This window comes from Prenolepis imparis, unplaced genomic scaffold (genome assembly GCF_030444845.1).
Source record: "Prenolepis imparis isolate NDT839.2.m4 unplaced genomic scaffold, iyPreImpa1.0 SCAF_10, whole genome shotgun sequence".
Lineage (NCBI taxonomy): Eukaryota > Metazoa > Arthropoda > Insecta > Hymenoptera > Formicidae > Prenolepis > Prenolepis imparis.
Genome location: NW_028141168.1, coordinates 17,119,701 through 17,144,108, shown reverse-complemented (window position 1 = coordinate 17,144,108; position 24,408 = coordinate 17,119,701). Strand labels below are relative to the sequence as shown.

Sequence of the window (24,408 nt, the reverse complement as noted above, 5' to 3'; positions counted from 1 at the left end):
ACGTACGTAGCCGAGTATCTCATCCACGACGAAAAACAACTCGCGTGCGCGCGAGACTCCGACATTGTCACGCGCGACAGTCCATCGCGCCGTTTATCGCGTCTACCGGCATACAATTGCTCTCGCTACGAAATTGGAGAAAGATTTCCGCGCATTTTTCTATGATGCATGTGTGACGATGCGAATGCAAAAAAAATTGTAAGTATAAAAAAATATCGTCTCTTTCTCGCCATTATGCGAATTTACTTTTATTTATGTATGTGAGAAACGATGAAAAAGCACAAAAATATCGATAAATTCTAGAAAATTTTTTAAGAGTTTCGTTTCTTTTTGCTACATATTATTTTTCTAAAAACTATCAAATTTTTTCATCTTTCGAGAGACATTTTATAAAAGCGCTTGATTCCTTTTCGATCGAAATCGTCTAATAATTTATCATCGTGTTTATAATTATATGAGTTATCTGTTCAGTATACACTTCCATATTTAAGAAAAAATTAAGTTGGAAAAATTATTATCAACTAACCAAAGTTGTACAATTTGTATACAGTTATACAATTCATGAAAATTTGTCACCAAATTTTTATACATATATACATTGCATATATGTATATATGATATATTTTATTATGATTATTTATTTATATATCTTAATTATCTTATATATATCTAGAATCGTTTCATATAATTCACAATTCATGCGTTTCATAAAATTCATTTGTTACCGTATTTATTTTGAGTGTTAATATATATATATATATATATATATATATACATATAATATGTGATAAAAATTCAATGTAGTAAAGATAAAAAAAATGCGATGATAAAAGTGCAGAAAGTTTTTCGAGAACTTGCGACAATTTTCACAATTTCATATAATTTCTCGAAACTGTAAAAAGGAAAGAAAATTTAATTAAAAAATATTTATGTGATCACTATAAAATATATATATATATATTCTATATATAAACAATTAATATTCTCTGTTACAAAATGCGCGGAGGAAATCGACAATGTATCATATATATGTTCGAGATAGTAATGTTATCGGTGCGAAACTGTACACTCGATGGACAAAAATGTGAATTAACAATAAGTTAGATACACGTGGCATTAATCTAGGATTTAAAAATTATTTTCTATCTACATATATATATGCGACCCTCTCGCGCGACATGGAAAACAATTATTAATCTTTTGAAAGAAAAAAATTACGAAAAGAAGGCATGCACAAATTTTAAGTATTTATCCATGTTATCTATTTTATTACTAAATGATATTATCAGTGAGAGAATACACGTCGTATATGAAAGAGATAAGTGCGAATCACTTTTTCAGATAAGAGATCGCAAGAGTTGTGCATATATATATATTGTATGAAAGAGACGCGGTATATTAAAACGAATAATGACAATAATGTAATATGTCAACGCGTAATGCGGAGAATATATGTATAATTGTCAACAATTTAGATTCATCATCTATTTTAATATGCAGTGGAATATAATAGCTCTCTCTCTCTCTTTCTCTCTCTTTCTTTCTCATTATATCGCCTTTTTTTATTTTAAACTTAAACAATAAAGTAGCAAAGCTATAGCGAGATCTGAATGATGCTCTTATTTCAAATACATTATTATATATCATCATCAAGATTCTCGTAAACTCGTGAAAATTTTCGATAATTCGAAGATAATTGAAATAAAATAATGATAAAATCCAAATGCAGATTAAAATAGGGAAATACGTATCGCGTGATGCTGTGATGAAAGATTATAATCATTCATTTTACGAGTAGCACGCATAGTCGGCACGCACATACATGCCGACGAGAGTATAATAGCGAATAGATGCGTGCGTGAGTCTAATATAGAAGTCGTTTTAGCCGCGACTTGTTCGAATGCTCGCTCTACCGCTCTACGATGACGTTATAGTCACTCGCTATCTATATGATTGTAAAAGAGACGGTCATAAAGTTATATACGTATGTATATAGATACATATATACATACCTATATACGTATTTCGCTTTCGTTTCATCGCAAAATAACAGACGGTTCGGTCGAAACTTGTGTTACACTTTTCCGAGGTATCGACTTTTGCTGCCTATAGAAACACAGACCATGATTATCTTAAAGCCAGTCTCGGACTTTTTCCTCTCTTCATTAGAAAAAAGGGTCTTTAAGATATTAAAATATAATCAAAGGCAATTTATATAATATAATATATATGGTATAGTGCTTAAATATGTATATATATATATATTTTATGTATTATGTATATCATCAATATCGCATGTAGTTGTTGGTGAGCTTTTCACTTTTCGGCTTCTTTGTATATTTCACATTAATCTCATTCAATCGAAATAGTTTTGTATATAGTATAATGATTTCGACAAATATACCAAATCAATTTCACTTTTTAGCTTTCCATTCATACGAAACTTTTGATCGATAATTATAATATGTGTTTCAATCAATTATGTTTCTTCAAAATCTTACTTGAATCGTGGTATATAAAAATTATCATTCAATATGTAATTTCAATTTTCACAATTTTTAAAATGGCATGGATATTTTATTTAAAAACAAAAGTTTACAAGCTCTCATCGAAAAATTGTTTTCAAATCTAACTGATGTAAATAAGATACTCACTCAGAAATGATTTAATTATCAGCGCAATTATAAGCATTATTACACACATATACACACAGAAAGTAGACATTCACCGTACGCCTTCAAGGTGTGACATATTTGGTTTCTTTCTTAAATAATTAACCGTTCACATATACATGTATATATATATATATATATATATATATATATATATATATTATGTATACATATATATATAGGAAGCAGATATGCGGGTGAAATCAATCTCTATATTCATTGTGGTATCGCATTGTTGATTGTGTAGACGATTGAAAATATATTGCGATGGATCGCCAATCCAAACTATTATTATAATATAGATTAGAAATCGATCGATTTTGATGAAAATGACGAAATTTCTTTGCAAATATCGCGATTGTCGGGATATATCTGATGCGAGAATTATTATCGCGAGTATATAATATACATTTGCATCGTGGTGTATAATCCATTATGCTTTTTATTATGTCTCTTAACGGCCGTATTATTATTCCGAATAAAGTCGAGAGTCGAGGTTGTCCTCGACGATGGAAGTAGATTCTAAATAAAGTATGAATACTTTGCGAAATATCACATATGTATTATGTGTATATATAGTAGAAGTAACGTGTGCGCGCTAATCGAGAATACGCACAATCGTATAATATATATAAAGTATATATACACTGCGACAAGTGGGTCCTTCACCCTTGTGTGTGTATGTATAAATTTTCTTATCTATATTATTTTTTGCTATAAAAAATATAAGATTGCAATATACAAATATGTACGAGGGCAGTTCGATAAGTCAGTGACTTTTACAAGATATGGCACTCAAATCGCAATCTAATTTTATTTCTGATATTTACCATCTTATTTAAGTATACACACCAAGTTTCAAGTAGATCTGTCAAATAGAAATTTTTTGACAGCGTTCTAAAGCGGATAAGTTTGTGTTTTTTGCTAAAATGGAAAAAAGTGAATTTCGTGTGCTAATAAAACATTACTTTTTGCGTGGAAAAACCATTAAGGAAACTGAAGAAAAGCTAAAAAAGTATTATGGGGACTCTGCTCCGTCGCATGGAATGGTTCACAAGTGGTTCACTGAATTTCGTTGTGGTTTTTGGTCGATTGTGAGCAAGCGCGGCACCCATCTGGCCGACAGCTTCTTCATGCCCAAATGTTTATGCAAGATATTAAAAACACGTTCGTTTGAGATGTTTACCATCTTGGCTATCTCGCGTATCTTCACTCGACGGTCGTCCAATACAATATCATGGATTTTATTGACTGTTTCTTCAGTTGTGACCTCATTCGGACGTCCCGGGCGCTCAGCATCATTCGTGCTTGTACGACCACAACGAAATTCAGTGAACCACTTGTGAACCATTCCATGCGACGGAGCAGAGTCCCCATAATACTTTTTTAGCTTTTCTTCAGTTTCCTTAATGGTTTTTCCACGCAAAAAGTAATGTTTTATTAGCACACGAAATTCACTTTTTTCCATTTTAGCAAAAAACACAAACTTATCCGCTTTAGAACGCTGTCAAAAAATTTCTATTTGACAGATCTACTTGAAACTTGGTGTGTATACTTAAATAAGATGGTAAATATCAGAAATAAAATTAGATTGCGATTTGAGTGCCATATCTTGTAAAAGTCATTGATTTATCTAACTGCCCTCGTATATGTGCATGTGTATAAAATAGCAAAGCATCTCATTGTCAACCCTATTTAAATTTTGAATCTACATTTTTTGATAAAGATAATATATAAAATTCCATAAGGATTAAATTAATAAATCGATTGAGAAAGCGTCCAAATTATAAAATCGATACATGGAGATATGTTATTATATGTCATTTAACGATTTCCAATATCTATGAGGCACATATATTATTGTCCTTGTATAACTACGAAAGGCTTCATTAAGTGACCTTATACACATCAGCTACAGTATATGCGATATATACATTAGTATATATATATGTGTATATATATATATATATATATATATATATATATATATATATATAGGTTAATTCTCTAAGCACGTAAATATGTGCAAGATTAAAAATTTTAATATTTTTTTGTTTTACAAGTGCCGAGACAATAAAGAGTGCCGCATGATTAGAAAGATAATAACAGTAGATATTATAGTTTCAAAATATATCGTTCATTTCGATATACATGTATAATTTTTACTATAGTAAAGTATAGTGTAAATCAGAGAATATGTATACGATGAATAATATCGAAGGGAATTAGTTTTTTTTATGTAGATATTTAATTTTAAAATATTCGCGTCGCTGGAATGATAATTCAAATATTAAAAAGTATATATACGTATATATATATAAAAAGAGAAAGGGGAAAATGCAGTTTAAATATATGAAACGAGTTTATTTTCCTCGAAAGGGTTAATTCGATCAAGGACTGAAAAATTGTACGAGACCTCGCACGCGACGCGAGCGAGCGTCACTCACTCGCGCTTCACTCATACAAAGAGAGAGAGAGAGAGAGAGAAAGAGAGAGAGAGAGAGAGTGTGTCGTGTGTCGTCGGCATTCGGCATGTGCGCTAAATCGCGCATCGCGCACGTACATAAGCCACTCACAGCTCACAGCTCACAGCCACAGCCGACCGCATGACGGCGCCACGAGAAACGGCGTCGCGACGCTGGACGCTGTCGTCGTCGGGCGTCGGGCGGCGCCGATCGCGGGGAATGTACGAGTATATGTGATGTGGATGTGGATGGGATGTGGGCGGCGGGTAACGATAACGGGGAAGAGGCAGCAGAGCAGCGCCTCCGTCACGTCACGTCGCGTCGCGTTGCGTCGGATCGTTTTAATCGCCGCGCGTTTCGATCGCGTTTTCATGGCTCCTCGAGACTCGAGATTCTCTCGAGCAGAAACGCACGCGCAGCGCTTCTTCCGCCGGCTGTCGCTCTCGTTTTCTACCCATCCTGGCTCTCTCTTTTCCTTCTCTCCCTCGTCTCTTTTTCCGTTTCATTCATAGTTTCTCGCATTCTCTCCTTATCATTGCCAATTATATATTTTTCTCTTTGACGCTCCTCTTTGATTTAATACTGCCTTTTATAACTTTGTAACGCAATGGTTCGCGCCCACCCGGCCTATACAGCCAGCCTTTCGTGAGTAGTATGTAGTCGTATAGCTCCGGTGCGAAAACTTGGCTCGGAGAGAGAATACGATATCTATTACTAGGAATTTAGGGAGTAGCCGGCAAGCGCGAGCGTGACGTCTGACGTTTTTTGTCGAATGCACGCGTGTGCACGCGATGCGAGATGCAATACGATGCGACGCGTACATGTGTGCGTCTATGTACTACAAGTGTGTATGTGTGCGCGTGTATCATTGTGCCGGCACGAGGACGCACGGCTTTAACCCTTTATAACGTCTTCTTCTTTCCGTTGCCGTTATCGTTGCTGTGTGTCACGTGTCACCCCGTTTTAATCACCCCGCCAGTGACTAATTGAATTTTGTAACGAGACTGACCCTCGCATGGCTGCCGCATCGCGCGTCGGCGTCGGCGATCACGTTGATACTCGTCGTCGTCGAGGAGACACCTTGGAGCTGCCGGCAGCGGGAAGCAGGTACGATAATGCCATATGTCGTAAGTTACCCCATTGTGTGTGTGTGTGCTGCGAACAAAAATGTCGGTTTCTCTCAAATCTTTTTATTAATCAACGATCGTCGAGAATATCATGAATGCATATATATAGTACACGCGTGTTGCGTCGTTGTATATGTGACAGGCTGACAGGAGGGAAGAGAAGAGGGGTGCGCGAGTGTCTGTCAGATATATTAGTCGTCAATCGGGAATCCGCACACTCTTCCTTTGGCGATAGAAAATACTTTATATTCCACTATAGTATATTTTATTATGCCTGATTTACGCTCGCTCACGTGTTCGTATGCGAGTTTATAGCGCGAATGTGCTGGCTGCGTGTGCGCACAATCGAGCTTTTAAATTCTGTGAGAAAAAAATCGTATTGAAAAAGAATTAATCTTTTGCATTTAATACGATTGTGTAAAGCGATTCAATGATTAAATGTGTTTCAATCTCAGTTTTGTGAAATAAGTGGACGATTTTTATACGTTATATTTATAGGACGCAATCTCATGTTTAAAATAATTGAGAAATAATATAAGAATCTTTATAAAGAAAAGATATAAAAACGTGATAATACATTATGCTGGTCAAAAAGTAATTTCTACCATGATAAAATATATCTTAATTTATTTAGGAAATTATTAGTTTCATTGGGCTCACATAAAATTCAAACAATAAACTATTCACAGTAGTGTGTGCAAAAAAAGTCTTCTAATAAAACTAATATTTTAGTTGTATATCAAAGTAAATGAATATCCTTTTCAAACAATATATCTTTAATTATTGTATTATCGTTGAAAAAAAATTTATCAGATATCGATAGATGAAATTTTTAGTGATTATCTTTTCCTATCAAAGAGAGATATATATCCGCCTCTCTGTTATGCGCAAACAGAATACTCAACCGCGTATTGCATTCACGTATGTCGTGATGAGGTTCTAAGAATCGAACGAATCACATACATATGTATATTTAATACCCGTACTTTTCCAGTTCTTGACTTCAAGCAATTGTGATATTTTTGTTTTATATATCTTTTTTAAGTTTTTGAGGTGCGTGTACATACATACACACATATTATGTTGATAAAAATCTCAAATAGTCGTTAGTCGTTATATGTCTTAAAGACGTCAATTGTCATTGTTCGAAGCCATCAAATTAGCTGGACAGAGTAAGACAAGAGTTACATAGATAGGATAGGAATTATGAATGCCGCGTTGTGACTCATTGTGTATGAATTTGTGTACGAATGCATCTAACATTGTGTATGAATGCATCATATCGAGAGGATATTTGCAAGGTATGTGCGTATGTACGTATATGTGTTACTGTACGCATTTGTATCTTAACGAGGGAAGGAAGGAGATGCCATTCCTTCTATCCTGTATATGTATAACGACGATACTTTAAACGCAAGATACATCTGCGAGTTGTGTGCGTATGTGTGTAAATGCGTACGAGAGAATCTTTGATATATAAGAACACACGTACATACACATGTATGAATGTATATTCACTTACAATGCGACGGAGATTGTGACTTGTGTGATTAAATGAGATCACTTCAATCTGTTTTTTCTTCATTTTCTTTGATCTCGTCTTCTCGCGAATGCGCACAGTCACCGTCAGTTACACTGTTGCATATTCCTTCCAAATATGTTTATTTTGTCAAAGAAAAATCCAAAATTTGGCCAGAAAAAATTTGTCATTGACTGATTAAAAATATGAAAAGTACAGCGCAATATTATATAATATATCCTATTTTAATATTACAAGATAATTTTTTGCAATATTAACGCTGGAAAAATCATTGTTTTTCTTTTAAATACTGAAAATAATTTAATAGACGGCACATGTTAAAAAAATATATAAATTTTCCGTAATATAATAATACATATGTATCTCTCATAAACCAACTCTTGTAGCGCTTCTAGTGTTTAACCGCTATAAACGAAAGCAAAAACGCTTATATGGCGCGACGAGCGAAATTTCGCGTGTAGATGATGACGTACATACATGATACGCTGTTATATGGCGTAGAAATTGATCGATTACATTGTCGTGCGTGAGCACCTTCAACCCTTTGCCTTCGGTTTAATTACCGGCACGCGATTATTCGCCGGCTGCCGGCGCATTCATTAAAAAGCCAGTTCTTATTTTCAAAGCTTATTCGATTCGCACATATATATGTCTCTGCGATGCATGGTCTTCTTCCGGAATTTTTAGTCCTTCTCAAGCGTCAGATAATAATCTATAATACACTTAATTGTGTATATATATTAATTTGTTAAATGGAAAAGGTATTTGATAAAGTTCATTACTGATTATGCATATGTTACAGTCAATGTTCTACTTATTGCTATTACATTAAAATATTTCTTAATCGCTTCTATCGCTATTATTATTATTATTATTTAGTATGTCGCGTTGTCAAATTATTAAGAATTTTCTTGTGTCATATTTCGGACATATTTCGGTTCGTCGTCAATTATTAAGAATGCTAAATTACGCGTGTAACATTTTTTCGTTTTTTTCCCAAGTTTTTTGCAATGATTACCTCGAAACGCGAAATGCAATAGTCGAATTACGATATTCGCATAAATGAATTGACATTTATAAATATGTATTTCACAGCTTTAAGTTTGAGATCCGCGAAAAAATCCGCAGATGTACGTACAGAAAATATTAGAGTATATTAACATTAAAAAGTGCATCGTAAAAATTGCATTGTGCGAATCAGGCGAATCTGCTCCGAGAAAACCACACGGTATTCGCAGAGGCATAGAGACGAAGTAATATTGTCGCGTGTAAGTGCCAAATTAACCCACTTTATAGTTGCGTAGCGAGTATAATTCGCAGTCGAGTAGAATTTCGTATATTCTACAGACATTACGACGATATTGCAATACATAATCAATTATATCTTAATATGTGAACAAATGATATTATGTTCAAAGTGTGCGCATGAGCTCTGTAATATCTAATTACGTATGAATCATGTATGAGCTGGTAATATCGATGTAGATAATATCAATTTATTGTGAATTTATACAAGCTATATCCCTTATTAAGCGCAAGACTTTTCTTGAATAGCGGATTCTCTCTGATTAATTTTCAATCGATTTTTTTCTTTACAGAAATTTTGAAACACTAACAATACTTTGAATAAAGCGATTAAAAATGAAGGACTTTTTGAAAATTTAGCTTCAGAAGAACCAACAATTAAAACAAAAATTATATATTCATATCAAAATCATATCAGTTAAGTTCATACATACTCCAGTACAAGTACATACTTCAATGTGATAAGGATTTGATTTAAATCGCAAAGATATACATAATATTGAAAGTACGAAAATTATGTGTAATACAAGGGGACTGTTTTCGATATTTTCGTTAAGAGAAAATTGATCAAGGAAAATCTGGAAGGAAAATTCTAAGAAAGTGCGAGAGATATTGCGCATAGAAATTCATTACGTCGATTATTTTCCTTGTTACGAATAAACATAGAGATTATTTTTTATATGTACCTATTGAGAAACTCACTCAAATTATAATATGTAAACTGATAACGCGCGCGAATGTAAATATTTTTTTCTAACGACATTCGATGGTTTATTTATTTACAGATATTTGCCACAACGTCCGATGCCTCGGAAAATACGGGAGACCTGAAAGAAACAGGTGAAGAAGAATTCTAAATCTCTCTCTCTCTCTCTCAGGATATATAATGCGCGAACTGACAATTCATGGCTTTGTTACACGGATAGGAGTAAATGATTACGCGTGCGATATCGAAGAGACGTGTAAGATGTGATGATCGTCTCAAAATAATTCAGTATAAGCTGTATAATAAAGAAAAGCTGTTGTCTCTATTTCTTTTTCTACGAGCGATACGACAGTATCGTGTCACAATGTCAAAGGACGAGCGAGTCTCACGATATTGCGCGCTCGAATTTTAAAAGAGCGGTAGAATATCACGTTTAGAATCGCGAAGAAGAATAGATAAGAATATACATATTTCGGCTATAAGAAATATGGAGGACATAAAAGTGCCGAACCTGGGGCAAGCCGCATCGGCCGCGTGTTCTATGGCGACCAATTTCTTGGCTCCTGTGAAGACTGAGCGCCAGATTTACGAAAACTCGATGCTCGAGGATGATCCTAATGCCAATTCGGTAATACCGACGTCGCAAGAAGATAAGACCGTGCCTAGATGGGGTCCGAATCATAAAGGTGCCCAGGAGCTTGCGAATCTGTATAGTACCGGTGCGTATTTTTTCACACTCATTTAATAAGGCTCTCAACGCACAGCTGTATTCTGTTTCCCGCATATTTCTGAAAATATAAAATATAAACATATAAAACTATATATTTGCATAGCAATAACGTTTCCTCGCCTTGAAATTTATTATATCACGACTTACTGTTAATTACTTGTATCGATTGCAATTTTATTTTTGCTTCAAAAATACAGAGAGCAAAGTGTTAACGTATACAAAATTTATAAGTACATATTTTGTCCAGTGTACAAGAAGTGAATAGATTTACGCGTTTTAGAACGATGCTTTTAACTCATCTTTGCAAATTTTTTCAAAAAATCTTATCTTACGTATTAGCATTAAAAAAAATTATTATAGATTGCTACTTTTTCAACAAATTGATAAGAAATAATCTAATAATTATACTACGATAAACAATAATTACGATACAACATACTTTCAGGGAAGAGAACACAAGAGTGCATCTGCGTAGGAATTTGTATCACACTCATAGCTGTGAACTCTATGCTTGTGTTAATCAGATTACGATTGGAAAATTTAAGTTCCATAGCAATAGCTGCATTATGCGGTATTATCACGGCTGATTTTGGATCCGGTCTGGTTCATTGGGCCGCGGATACCTGGGGATCCGTTGAACTTCCAATTCTAGGGAAGGTAAGGCATTTTCATGTTAGAAAAATGTGTGCAAATCGTAAATTGTTTAATTTACAAAAATATTGCGTTCTCTCTTTTTCTAGAATTTTCTAAGACCATTTCGTGAACATCATATAGATCCTACCAGCATAACGAGACACGATTTCATAGAGACTAACGGCGATAATTTTATGGTCGCGATACCAGTACTGTCCAAGCTCACATGGGATTTTCTGACATTGCCCGAAGTGGAAATGCAACAGAAATTTGTTTGGACGTGCTATTGGTTCTTGCTCGCCATTTTTGTAGCAATGACTAATCAGGTAAGTAATAATCTAAATTGTTATAAATATCTTAATCAATTTTATTAATATATTATATATAGAATAATATACTTTACAGATACACAAGTGGTCGCATACATATTTCGGATTACCTACTTGGGTTATTTGGCTTCAAGAGCACAGGATCATCCTGCCAAGAAAGCATCATCGAGTGCACCATGTCGCGCCTCACGAGACTTACTTTTGCATTACTACGGGATGGTTAAATTGGCCCTTAGAAAAACTCCAGTTTTGGTACATCTTGGAGGTGATAATCGAAAGGACTACCGGTTGTAAACCTAGAGCCGACGATCTGAAATGGGCACAAAAGCGTTCTTGAGAATTAATAATTGCCCTCCTTTCGTTACTGTACATTTTATTATATGATCGAGATATTTAACATAGAGCCAAATGTCGGAACGAAACTTAAACATCGAACTATGAATCCTCAATTACTGGAAAAGTATATATATACACACACATGTATGTATATACATATTTTTTTAAACTAGTGTGAAGATAAGTATAGCGTCAACGTATATAAGGATGAGATTTTAAAGTTTACACGTTTTTAATACATACGCGCAATAATATCCATATATATGTGTATATATACATGCATATATATGTATGTGTGTGTATGAAAATAAGGAATAAGTTACGAATTTGCAATCTGATGATTCCGTCGACACCACTATATTGATAATATTTTAATATATCGCACAATCACCACGCATCAAATTGCACAAACTATAAACTTTATTTCAACACAATATACAAAGCAATTTGAAAAAAATCTGACATAATGATCAGATATATACAGTAGGCTAAAGTATCTTTAAAATATATTTTGAAAAAATCAATTGCATTTTTCTAATGTGTGGTTAAATGGATAAAAAATGTAAGAAATTATATAACGCGTGATAAATACACGCATGCTTGTGTATATATGATTTCGGCATATACATTATGTATGTATCTGTACATATATAATTACATGTATAACAGGATTTGAAAATTATTGAATTGTGAATCGATTAATTTTATTATGCAAAGCTATCTGCAAAATATTATCAATCTTTGATAATGTTAATTAAATCAAAACTTTTATTTAATTAACATTTTTCCTTTCTTTGTTTTATAACTCAATTGCAACACATTTACTGACGTTTAATTGCTCCACGCACCAATTTCGTCTCTTATATAAATAAAACGAAATTCCCTGAACCTCTTGAAAATATTTATATGAGATTAATCAAAACTTTTTATAGATACATACAAAGAGAAAAATACACAAATGTACATCGATTGAAACTAACATTGCCAATTTCAAGTTTTACAATTTTCTAATTAAAAGTTTTTCTGATTTATTATAAAAAGTAATTTTAACACAGCGAAATATAAAAAATTTTCTTACTTAATTTTATTATTTTATTACTTTTATTTCGATAATTTGAAAATTTGTTTATTGTTATTTTACAAGCAGACTTATTAATTCTAATAAGATTTGCGCGATCTGGTTTACGATCTCTTGTAATATCTTATAAGAATATTAATTTTATTGCTAAAATTTGGAGCTAAGAATTGTATAATAATATGTTAGATGTCTGCTTGATAGTGATATGTATCATGTATAATAACAATATATGTAATCATTGATATGCATATTAAAATCGCATAGCATATTAAGAAATATGCATACATACATACATACATATAGCGTAAAAAATGAGTAAAAGCGCCTTTTATTGTAGAAAAATAAATTTGAAACTAATAATAAGAGTCTGAAAGAAAATTACGATATATAAACGATTGATAAAACAGAATAGAAAGAAATAATTGTACAAACAAACAAAGAATGGAAAATTTCTACACAAAGATAGTAATGTTAAAATTTTGTTGCACACATTTTTTTACATCTTGCACACTCGTTACATTTCTTAGCTCGAAACATATAAATAAGAGGATAATAATCTCGAGGTGCTAAGCAAGTACAAGTCGTAGGTCGTAGGTTCAGGGACCAAAGGCGACTTATCGCTCTATGTGTAGCAATCTTTTGAACGCTTGGTTTAATTTAGATAAAGCAATAATATGTGCAGTTTACTGTACGTGTCTGTGTTGATAAACTATTTAACAATATTTTCGCTCATTTACAAACACTATTTTTAGCTAATGTCAAAGCATACAACTGCAACACATATGTTCAATATACTTTAAAACTCGACTATAATTTAAGTTCCTTACGTGCAAATAATATATCTTTTAAAGGAAATATTATTTATAAGGAATCGTAGTCACTGTGATTACTGTAACCATTGTTATTGTTATAAAAGAGACAAAGTATAAATTTCAAACAAACTAGATGGTCAGATTCAAATCCAGCCAGATTTGAAACTTCTTTATTCTCATATACAATGTGATGAGAATTATTTAATATCGCTGTGAAATATTAGACCCAAAGAGATAATTTTATTTATTTACTTATATTTATTTAATTAAATTATCAGTATACATATGAGATATACCGATACAAGTTTATTTGTTTCTTTTTTGAATCCTATTACACATGACACTTTCTCACGCGCGATAAAACGATTGAAATAATTTGTAAATAATTCAAACGCGTTCAAGTCAAACTCTAATTTCAACGAGAGAAAGAAAAAATAAGCTTATATATATATAATATAATATTATACATAACATGAAAAGACAATGCTATAAAAATTTGAATTCAATAAATGCAAACAAAAGGCAGGAGCGTTTATTGAACCATACAAAATGCTGTTTTAATCAAGTATTAAATATAGAAATTTCTAATACAAATAGAAATGTACAGCTATTTGTAACGATAATAGAGAGAATTTGATAAAGATCTACCGGATTAGCATACTTTATTCTAGAAATCTACATTTTTTTTAAGACAAAAAATTGGAAGAGCTAATTGTTTAACTAGCAACATTATTGTAAATAGTCGAGTATATATACGACATACGATGTTACTGAAAATGTTGGAGATTTGAAATAATAGCGAAACTACCACTACATATAAATTCTACAAACGAACAATTTTGCTTACTCATTCCTGTTATGTGACATAATATTATAATTTGCGTTGCCATCAATCATAATAAGGCTATAATTTACAATGCAAGCGCTCAGATCTATAACATAGAAAGACTCCGTTTAAAAATAAAAGTCTAAAGAAAAACTATAAAAAACTATACTACATTTTAATTTATTCATATATATGTATATATAATAGTAAGCGTTGTGTATGTGTGTGTGTACATACGCGCGCGCTGGTATACACAATATTACACAAGTCATAATATATGAACGGATTAAAATATAATATATATTTTTAGTATACATACACACATTTTTATATGCGAGGGATAAATACTATACGTTTCGCTTAAACATGATTCTTATACTGAATAAGAATAAAATGTAATTAGAAATACGCTGAATGAGAGTTTGATGCGTAATGCAAAGAATTTGTATAGTTATAAACAAAATGGAATGATGTGCGGTAATATTTGACAAATAAGATCAGACATAAATATATCTGATCTTAAAATTATAAAATCGCGGTAGTAAAGCGTAAATTTTACGAAATTAACAGTATAAGAAAAAAAAAGATAAATGCAAATTCATACGTATTCTAAATATTTTATATAACCAAAATATTTATATATGTTATTGGGCGCGCGACAACGCATAGGAAAAAAATCGAAAAAAATGCCAAGAAACGATACTGAACCGCTATTTTCATATGATCGTAATTATGTTCTTTTTTAACAATGTGTAAATTATATTATACTGTGGCCTTAATCTTTCTAGAATACTCTACTTTGACATGTAACTTTAATTCAAATTTTATTTTTATTTGAAAAATATTAAATGCGTTAATTGAATATTATTATGATTTCACAGAATATTTATATTTGGCTATTTTGTTCTTTCATTATAAGTAACTCGAGTTATTTTATCACAGTCTCAGCATAATTACATAAATAATAAAAAACAAATCATATAACTATATATATAGAGCAACACACAACGCATCTGCTGCTACTGCTGCTGCTGAAAGTACAAAGAGAATAAAAGACAAGAGCTAGTTGTGCATATATTATAAAATGTATGATATTTGTGTAATATTTTGCATATATGTTATATCTATATATGTGCATCCTTTTACAATAAGTATACCTACTAGATTGAGAGGACAAGGAGCAATGATATTTTTATAATGTAATCTTTTTTGTTTAAATTGTCAACAAACAAATTATATGTAATCTTTTTAGCAATTATAATTTGTGCATGAACCGCTATCTGTGAAAAAACTAAAACGGTATAATATATATAAGATTAAAGCAAATCACATTTTTTTATTACTATAAGAACATTTTTTATGGAATATATTAATATTTAAGAAGCTCATGATGAAATAAAAAATTTAAGAGCAGTATGTTGCATAGGAAACAAGTGCGCGCATATTATAAAGATAAAGAATGGACTGAGTATATATATGTATATATAAACAAGGAGTCACATTTTAATCTTTCCATATAATTATCTCGGACTATAATAGTTCATTAGATTATTAGATTATTAAAAAATATAATCATGTACACAGGAGTTATTATATATCTACATTATATCTACAATTACAGTCATGTCTTATTATGTTTTTATCATAAAAGCGAAATCGTGCTTGCAAGATTTAAAAAGTAATCGAATCTCGAAAATATAATTTTATTTAAACATATGTGTAACCATAAGATATTCCTTTGGAAACGTGTAACTTTAATATGATACATTTTTCCAAATAACCCATCATTATATTTGAATATAATTGCTTGGGAAGATTAAACTGAAACACCTTGTATATATCTTTCTGTAAAATTACTCGTCATGAGTTTTTAAAATAACAAAATGATAGATCACGCGGTAAAATAACAAACTATTTTAACAACCCACTGGAACGCCTTTGATATTATTGAAACAATAAAAAAAACTCTCTGCAAGGCAGGAAATCGTGTATGTATACTGTTATAGTATAATAAAGAAATTTATTCTAGCTAGAGTCGTTATATACTTCATTTATTAATGCGTCATCGTATTATTCATCTTTTTTTTTGTTTCACAAGATTTACGAGAAGTTTACGAAGGTAACCTAAATAAACAAATGTTTGAAGTATGAAATTATGTTTTTCTATACCTTTCTTTCAATATTGTGCAATCTGTGCGATAAATCCTATGAAGAATTTTACTTTCCTTCGTAGGTGCATCACACTTTTATTGCTTGGAAATATAATCAACAGTATGTATTTATATGTGATAGATTCAATGCATAAACGCGCGCGCTTGAAATGAAAACAATTTGAAAATTTTCTATAAACTCGCAGTGCAGCCAACATGAACCTTAAAGGCCGTATCACACTAGCGATTGCTGTTGGCGGTCGCTGTCGCAGTTGCGGTTGACGCCACTGGTTCGTGCAATCACACCGGTTGTTGTTGGCGGTCCGCTCGCTGTTGCTGATGGCACTCAGAGCCTTCACGAAAGACTGTTTTTCGTAGTGTTGTGACATGAAAGAAGCAAATTTCACCCAAGGCGGTGATTGTTTTGCTTTGAGATTAGTCCAACTCGTTCGTAAAACTCTTCTTCGGCGCCATCGTGCTCGTTTGATGTTCGCGCCAAAAGCTTGTTGTGCTCGCGCCGGCTCCGTACTGTACACTGATTGGCTGCTGTCGCTGTCGCTGTCGCGAAAATAGAACTCAGCCTAAACGACAACAGCGAACAGCAATCGCGAGCTGCTGCGCTCTGATTGGTCGACGCACGACAGCGACCGCCAACAGCAATCGCTAGTGTGATACGGCCTTTAAGGCCCGTTCTACAATACGCGCTCAGTGGAAACTCGGCATTAGTGTTGGCCAAGGGTACTTTCCGATTCACGCATGATGCGCATGAAGTGACAGAGAATCTATAATATGCGTGACATGAACTATAGATTTTCTGTCACTTCATGCGCATCATGCGTGAATCGGAAAGTACCCCAAAATGGAGTGCGCATGCGCGAGATAAGCGAGTTGCCCAGTAATGCCATCTGAACTTTTCTCTCGCTCACTCTTGTTTGTTCTCTCTCTAACTATTGCCGCCAATTTCTGCCATCAAATGTACACATAACATTTAAAGAGAGCATTTAAATGTTTTGAGGCATTTAAATGAGACTGAGAGAGACCGAAACAAGTAAGAGTGAGTGAGAGAGAAGTTCAGATGGCACATTGGGCATTCGCTTACTTCGCGCATGCGCACTCCATTTTGGCCAACACAAAATCGAGAGTTGCGCTACTGGATATACTGTGATAAAGGCCTACTCACACAAATTTATGCACAGACGAATAATGCACGTAAACAGAAAAATCAATCAATTATTTGTCTAATATAATACATACAAAGAAGATAGCAATGTGGTATCCTATACGTCCTAAAAACTTAATTGATTAATTTGTTTATGCATATGCATTATACGTTTATATAAATTTGTCTGGATAGACCCTAAAGCCAGAATCAGACTAGAGAGAGATTGGGTTTTCTCTCTCTCTCTCTCTCTCTCTCTCTCTCTCTCTCTCTCTCTCTCTCTCCCTCTGTCTCCCCCTTTCCACTCTCTCCCCCTTCCCTCTCTCCCTCTCCCATCCCGTTAAAAATCATGATATCTCCCGTCTCTTTCCTTCTTTAACAATATCGGCAACTACGTCGATCTAAACATTTTTAAGTCGATGGATGCTTTAATAATTAATACAGTATTTATATGACATATCGTTGCATATCATTTATATTGCTGTAAATTTACATACAATTAAGTTTGTCAGTGCAGGTTAAAAGAGCGAATAATACAATGGCTCTTGTACGATGGACGTGGATGAATTATTGGATTAATTCGATAAGAGAACAGAGAGAGTGTTTTTTCGGGTTCTATTTATAATTGCAAATGCAATTTTTTATAAAATCAATTTCGTCGCTTACAGCTATTCCAGTCAAATTTTTAAAAGAAATCCTTAGACACGTATCTTTTTTTTTTACACGGAATTTTGTAATATTTTTCAAATTTATAGGAAATTAAAAAAATAAGTTTTGCGTCATATTGAGATTGAAAAAGTGTGACAAAAATATCATGTCCTTACTGACACTAATTGACTTTTAAATCTCTTTTGACCACATTCCTTTGGTTTCCTGCTTTTCATGATTTCACAAGAGTACAGTAAACTAAGTTGGCAGATTATACACCGGGTGAAAAGATGGAACAGAATTTTGGATTTGTGGATATGCTGGAAGAGAGACGAAAGGATTGTGACTTCTTCTGGGCAACACGTCCCATGGATCCATTATTACCGCATATGCTGCCACCGGAATCAGTTTACAATAGGGATGAGATAATACAATCTGTTCTGCTCGATGCACAAGTCAGAGCTGCAATTGATACAGTGGCAAAGACAACAGGAGTTGACGTTAAAGATATTGAGACAAATGCTCATGCTATGATAAATGAGATGGCCAGCAGAGCAGATTTGGCAACAGTTCGTTGGCTAGGTATTGTTTTAATATTATATAATAAGTTTTCGAATTTTTGTATTATATTTTTGCATTATTTTGTCTTATGACTTTTTTATAAAGTCAGTTAACAAAATCGGTATTTAATATATTATATATAATTAATTTATATATAATCCTTTACCAATTAATAACACAATTGTTGTCATTTATATACAATTTTAGCAGATATGGCTCGCTACTAAATATCTCTTATGTTTGAAAATTTCAGGTATTTTTATTACAAAAGCTATGAAGAGAATGTTCTCGAGAATTTATGTAAATGAAACCAATCTTTCCAACTTGAAGAGAGAAACACAGATATCTCAGATACAGTATGTTTATGTACCAACTCATAGAAGTTATCTGGATTTTATTTTGCTGTCGTACATTCTTTTTTCTTATGACATGGCATTACCGAATATCGCGGCTGGTATGGATTTTTACAATATGAAAATAATTGGAGAATTGTTACGAAAAACTGGAGCGTTTTATATACGACGTAGTTTCTCCAACGATTTATTATACAAGCAAATTTTTCGCTCGTATATCAACAATATCGTTAGTCACAGCGATAGGGCAATAGAATTCTTTCTCGAGGGTACTCGAAGCCGTAGTCAGAAAAGCACAATGCCGAAATATGGTAAGCGGTAAAACATTTTCAAAATTAGAAATAAATATTACGTATTCTCTATCTTTCTTTTGTAGGTCTTCTAGCCATTATTTTAGAAAGTTTACTTCAAGGCGACGTACCCGATATACACTTTATACCCATGAGTATTAGTTACGAACGACCACCGGAAGAATTATTATTTACTTACGAAATACTAGGAATTCCGAAGCCGAAGGAAAGTACGGCCGGGCTTTTTCGGTCACTTTCCATATTACAGAAGCCTTTCTCTCATGGTCGCATTTACTTTAACATCGGAAAACCAATCTCCGCTCGTCAATTTGTAGATACAGTACATCGCAAAAGGAAAGTCATACATCCTTCCTTCAAACTCTCATCATCGGTTGTAGAAGATGTAGCTTATCATATAATAGAATCACACAAGAAAAATACTGTACTTATGCCGATCAATATCATCGCTTTGCTCTTCGATGAAAGACTCCAGATGAAACCAAGGGAGCCGTATACACTTGATTCATTGACTAAAGATTATCGATGGTTCAAAAACTTTATTACCAAATCATTAAGAGCATTAATGTATGAAACCAAAAAAATGTAAGTATATTAGACTTATTTTTCTATATTATGTGATATTATGTGATACTAATGGCTTATAATCATTTAATGTTTAAAATTTATTAAACTATTTTATATATATAAAATAAGAATTAATTTGTATGTAAACCACATTCTAAATTATTCAAATTCTTAATACTAACTGCCTTACTAGCTATCTAAGCTATAGATTCGCTCAAAAGCAACTGTAATATTTTTAAGATATATTTTGTGACTTGTTATAGTAATGATAATGATGAAATCAAACAAGAGATATTAGAATCTTTAAAGCCGCATGACGAGTTAATTGTATTTGACCCATCAAATACATTAAAACTCAAACAACGACATAAAGCATGTAAAGTATTGAATCAATCAAATATCAAAGGACATTTTTTGTCTGAATGCACTATGCAAATAGCAGTACCTGCCATTAATATTGCAATTTATATCAATCCAACTTTGACTTTTCTGGCGGAGACAGCTTTCTTTACTGCAACGATAGAAGAAAATGGCACCCAAAGCGGTAATAATTGTACTTTTACTTATATATGATATAATAATAAGATATTTGGTGCAAACAATTTTCAATTATTTACATATATTTTCTGGTAAATGGAATATATATTAGATTGATTAAAGGGCCTATTTTATTATTTTTTTTCTTCTCTTCTGTATAGTACTTATACTAATAAACAAACAAAATTTTGTTTTTTCATCAATCTTATCTTTTATTCAACACTAGGAATAGCTTTCGAACGGTATCAGTTACTAAGAAAATTGCTCAGCACAGAGTTTGTAATACGTCCGAGTGAAGATAAAGATTTAATTAAAGCAGAATGGGAAAGGACATTGAATATATTACTGTCGGAAGATTGCTTATATATGGCGGAAGACTCGATTCGTCCAGGAAAAAATACGCAACTGTTTTCTATTTTGCATAATGTTATATTACCATTCATAGACGTTATATATGTGATATGTACCTTATTATTTGAGGTAAGAATAAAAATTTACTAGCAAGAAACTGATACTGTATTAATGAGAGCTAAATATGCATTGAATACATTTGTTTTAAAAATTTCATTTTAGTGGAATGAAAGAACGTCGGACAAACTCACGGATCGGACGATTCTCGTCGAAACGCAGAAAGAAGTTGAAAGATTAATGTTCGAAACCAGAGGCTGGTGTCAACATCCCTACTGTTTAGCTCTTGATCTCTATAATACAACATGGTTCAATTTATTATCGCAAGGTATTGTTATTACACACTCGGAACATACCAATATATATCAAACGGATAAAGCGAAATTGGCATACCTTATCGGCGTATTGCGTGAGTTACCATTGCGACGTCCCGTAGGAACCTACGTCGATGCACTTCCTTTCATTATTTTAACGCCATCGGTGAATACACAAGCTAAATTATAATGTTCATTTATTGTGAAATAACGGTTTCGGTATGTTAATACTAACAGTAATACAATAACACTAATTGACAAATAATTGATTTTATACAAAAATTTAGATAGGAAATCGACTAATGAGCCAGATATAGAAAATAGGCGCAGCAAAACTTTTCTTAAAATCATTTTTAATCAATGTTTTGATCCTTCCTTTGGATCATCTTTTCATTGTTATTTGATTGATTTTAATTAAGAAATGTATTTTGAAATTTTTACGTTATTACTAATATGTACATTCTAATTTTGCTCAACAAGAGAATGATTGATGATTTAATGATTGATGATGAGATACCGATGTCTATATACATAGATATGTTTTATTATTGATGATACAATGATGAGAATAGAATGTTTTTTCGTATATGTTCTCATAAAAATTAATGGAAAATTGGAGCTTAATAATTATTATAAAACTTGTATAATTTTTGACCATTTATTGTTTCATATAAAACGTCCGAATGTATTATTTCGACATTGGCTATGAAAATATTAGTGAAAAAAAGAATTTTAAAAAATTCTATTTTAAAAAATAATACAAAATAATTGAAATTGCGACATGAATATTTGCAAACTATTAAAATCATCTTTATCTTTCTAAACAGACTTATATATTTTTATTCATATTTTAGCTATTATTTAAAAATTATCGATTTGTGCCACACACATTTTAAAAGTTATGCAAGTTCAAAGATATTAACTTTCCACTTTTCGCATTTATTTCTCTCTCTTTTTAAAAATAAAATATTTTCTCTTTTTTCGACATATCGTTTCACATCGAATCACATTCACTCTCTATAATTGTTCCCACTACAAAATATTCAAATTTAAAAGTCAGAAATAAAACTATTCATATTATTAAGTATCCTAGCGGCGTCGTCATCGAGATCGGTGGATCTTTTTCTTTTACCGAGAAAAACCGTAGCGGCGGTTGTAGTTGTCACAGTATTACTCATATTCCGAAAGAGAAGCTGCAAAGATTTCATTGTCAGTAACACGCCAAAGAAAACAAAAGGATGTAGTTATAGCTAAGCCTCATCTAAGATATATTCTAGAAGAGAGAGAATTAACAATGTGTGTTTGTCACAAACACAATATTTCTTACCATAACTAATCGAACAAGATAAACTGCAAACGTGAGGAACGATATAGCCATCAGTGCGCCTTCTATCGAGGGAAATCCTACGGAATGATCATCGTGACCGTCATAGCCGTGTCCGTGATAATCCGCGCCTCTTACTTTTCGACTTGGCGACATGGTAGCGGTGAGGCGAGATTCTGTCGACGAATAAAAATGTAAGAGCTTTAAAAAAAATCATGCTGCACCACAGGTGTACGAAAAGATTTTACCTATTTCCGACATTAATGTTTTTTCAAACATTTTGAGAAAGTGTAATTTTCCTTCGAACGACACTGGCTGCGATTTCAGAGTACGATGAACATTCTTAAGTATGTCTATGGGCAAATATTGAAATATACCATCGTCCCTTTTCGATGTGTAATTGTAGTATTTATCTCGTGTCTCTTCTTGTTTATGCGTAGTAGTAACCGGCGACGATTGAGTTGTTAATGTATTAAATCCCGTTGTATCCTTTGTCGGCGAAATTGTACTATATCTGTTACTTAATTTATTCTAAAACATTAAAATCGTTTATAATAATAATTGAATTAATATATATTAATATAGGTATATGTAAAAATGAGTTTTGTTTTATCAAACAATCATCCTTTCGTTACCTCAGTCACAGAAATATCAGTTCTCGTTGTCGAGCGATGCTTACTAATCTTTGTCAAATTTTCGCCGATTTGTTCAGGAAGTAAATTCGATAATGTTGTCGACATTATGGCAGAATTTATCTTCTTAATTTCACTTTTTTTATCATCCATCGGATCTACAGTTTTAATAGGATAATTGTCATAAATTTGACTGCTGTTTCGTTGATCATCTGGGAAAGAATTAATGTCGGCGCGTCTAAACTTGTAAAACTGCTCGTGCTGGACGGAAGGTATCCTTAAAGGGATACAAAAAAGTGATGTTTAATATTTAAAAATATATAATTTAAAGACTATAACATATATACCTGCAGCTTACCTATAAATCTTGTTCTCGTCCGAGAATTGTGGCATGTCCACCCATTCTGCCACATTAACGTTCAGAAAAAATATTACGGAACATAGAATGCAAAACGTGTTGCGCGCAAACATATTTGATTATACAAACGTCACGTTATTTTTATTTTGTTATATCGCCCGCGAGGAAAACGCACTTCATCCTCATCCGTGATTTGTATCGTCTCTAATTGAGTAATGGAGCAAGCTTTCCCAGCCCCAGCCCCAGCTCCTATACTCCGACGCTTCTTGCGTATCCGTAATTCAGAAACTGTCTGACAATGGACAACGGATATATTGCACGGGACATTATTATTTCCGGCAGAGATGTTCTGTTAGGATTAAAGAGAACGAAACGGTTGATGATGCTCATGCATCTGGAACAATTGTCACGCAAAAAAGAGCTGCGCTCTCTTATTTCTTTTTATGATTTATCATAAAGTAGTATATGTGATACCATAATCAATTATAATTTAATTTATATCATGACTTATATGTATTGGATGATTGCAA

The 24,408-nt window shown here is 32.7% G+C and overlaps 3 protein-coding genes across 8 annotated transcripts; 2 read left to right on the top strand and 1 right to left on the bottom strand.

Annotated features, from left to right (window-relative positions):
* On the top strand, positions 1–12,525 carry Kua (Plasmanylethanolamine desaturase Kua). Of its 5 annotated transcripts, XM_083047789.1 has the most exons (6): positions 1–198; positions 6,117–6,244; positions 9,895–10,534; positions 10,991–11,202; positions 11,286–11,504; positions 11,584–12,525. In XM_083047789.1, the coding sequence occupies exons 3-6, from the start codon at positions 10,303–10,305 to the stop codon at positions 11,842–11,844; spliced, it is 924 nt and encodes a 307-aa protein (XP_082903915.1). In that variant the 5' UTR covers positions 1–198; positions 6,117–6,244; positions 9,895–10,302; the 3' UTR covers positions 11,845–12,525. The 5 variants fall into 5 exon arrangements, with proteins under 5 accessions (XP_082903915.1, XP_082903916.1, XP_082903917.1 ...); XM_083047790.1 differs by lacking the exon at positions 6,117–6,244; XM_083047791.1 differs by lacking the exons at positions 1–198; positions 6,117–6,244 and adding an exon at positions 6,264–6,626.
* A 5,657-nt stretch (positions 12,526–18,182) lies between these two features.
* Dhap-at (dihydroxyacetone phosphate acyltransferase) lies at positions 18,183–22,433 on the top strand. Of its 2 annotated transcripts, XM_083048021.1 has the most exons (7): positions 18,183–19,098; positions 19,331–19,741; positions 19,807–20,323; positions 20,569–20,681; positions 20,808–20,849; positions 21,069–21,322; positions 21,416–22,433. In XM_083048021.1, exons 1-7 carry the CDS (start codon positions 18,807–18,809, stop codon positions 21,752–21,754), a joined length of 1,968 nt encoding a protein of 655 aa, XP_082904147.1. In that variant the 5' UTR covers positions 18,183–18,806; the 3' UTR covers positions 21,755–22,433. The 2 variants fall into 2 exon arrangements, with proteins under 2 accessions (XP_082904147.1, XP_082904146.1); XM_083048020.1 differs by having other exon boundaries at positions 18,184–19,098; positions 20,569–20,849.
* A 77-nt stretch (positions 22,434–22,510) lies between these two features.
* On the bottom strand, positions 22,511–24,360 carry LOC145941748 (uncharacterized). The gene is given in 4 exon segments (XM_083048023.1): positions 22,511–22,757; positions 22,892–23,419; positions 23,524–23,797; positions 23,879–24,360. Coding segments are annotated over 4 exon segments (1,059 nt in total). The 5' UTR covers positions 23,992–24,360; the 3' UTR covers positions 22,511–22,613.
* Between the last annotated feature and the right edge of the window lie 48 nt (positions 24,361–24,408).

Coding starts and splice junctions, on each gene's coding strand:
- Kua (XM_083047790.1), top strand. CDS start 10,303: ATGGAGGACATAAAAGTGCCGAACCTGGGGCAAGCCGCATCGGCCGCG. Junction 10,535..10,990: donor TGCGAATCTGTATAGTACCG/GTGCGTATTTTT, acceptor ACATACTTTCAG/GGAAGAGAACACAAGAGTGC. Junction 11,505..11,583: donor TTGTAGCAATGACTAATCAG/GTAAGTAATAAT, acceptor TATACTTTACAG/ATACACAAGTGGTCGCATAC.
- Dhap-at (XM_083048020.1), top strand. CDS start 18,807: ATGGAACAGAATTTTGGATTTGTGGATATGCTGGAAGAGAGACGAAAG. Junction 19,099..19,330: donor GGCAACAGTTCGTTGGCTAG/GTATTGTTTTAA, acceptor TGAAAATTTCAG/GTATTTTTATTACAAAAGCT. Junction 19,742..19,806: donor AAGCACAATGCCGAAATATG/GTAAGCGGTAAA, acceptor TTTCTTTTGTAG/GTCTTCTAGCCATTATTTTA.